Source organism: Perkinsus marinus, assembly GCF_000006405.1.
Source record: "Perkinsus marinus ATCC 50983 genomic scaffold scf_1104296977380, whole genome shotgun sequence".
NCBI classification, from domain to species: domain Eukaryota; phylum Perkinsozoa; order Perkinsida; family Perkinsidae; genus Perkinsus; species Perkinsus marinus.
The window spans coordinates 1-927 of record NW_003200178.1 but is presented as its reverse complement, the minus strand read 5'-3'; the positions used below and the strand labels follow the sequence as shown (position 1 = coordinate 927).

The following is a 927-nucleotide window of genomic DNA, read 5'->3' as shown; positions in this document are numbered from 1 at the left end:
TACAGCACATCTACATAACGGCAGATCCTACATCGGTTACAGTGATGGATGTACTCTCCAGTAGGAGCACTCATGATGGTTATCGTCATTGATGATGTTAAAGATACCCCAGTAGTCGGAGGGCAGGAGAGGATATGCCTTACCGTAGACACCTATCGTGCCACAACCCAATCCAACTATTTCAAAGACCTAGTCCAGGAGGCCATTGCTAGGCATACTACACAGGTTGCCTTGGGGACTCGCCATTGTTGCATCTCAGTGACCAGTCTACCTCAGCTCCGTATTGATAAAGAAGTGGACATGAAGGCCCCTGTACACCGGCAGGAATCGATAATGCAACTCACTCCACGTAGCTATCTGAGGAAGAGAGTACTGCCTGTATTGGCACCAGCTATCAATGAGGCAGCGAGAGATAGACCTGAGGATCCTGCCACATACATAGCTATGTATATGCTGAAACATAGGCATGGGTAAACCTACTACTACAACTTAATACCTCCTATCTTAGCTTGTTGTAGATACAATAAGGTTATCGAGATCAACAGTCAGCACTCGATGTCTTAACGATCTACTTCATCGTGAGGTGCAGGTAGCTCATGATGAGCCACCGTTCATGTTGATGTGTATGCTTCCACCATTATCCACCCTCGAGTTAGTAGTCTTTCTCACTATAGTTTCCTTGACTTGAAGGTTGTCCCAGAATGTCCTTTGACATCTCTCCTCCTCTCCACCTCGGTGTTACATCATCCAGAGAAGAGATGGCCGTCAGTCCCACACTAGAGCACCTTACTGATCCGGACTGTCGAGAGTTGATATCTGGTGGACGCCTTCTGATTGAGATAGGGATGTCCGAGGACGAGGTTACTGCCCATCAGCATCCTCCTCCTCTTTTTTGCCATCCTCTCCGAACTGAATACCTCGTTGACT

At 47.5% G+C, this 927-nt stretch overlaps 1 protein-coding gene across 1 annotated transcript; it reads left to right on the top strand.

The window, feature by feature from the left end:
* Positions 1-148: 148 nt before the first annotated feature.
* Positions 149-470, top strand: Pmar_PMAR024922 (hypothetical protein; the record flags this gene model as incomplete). The annotated part of the gene is made up of 1 exon (XM_002764420.1): positions 149-470. A coding segment is annotated over one exon (322 nt), but the record flags the coding sequence as incomplete, so codon positions are not given.
* Between the last annotated feature and the right edge of the window lie 457 nt (positions 471-927).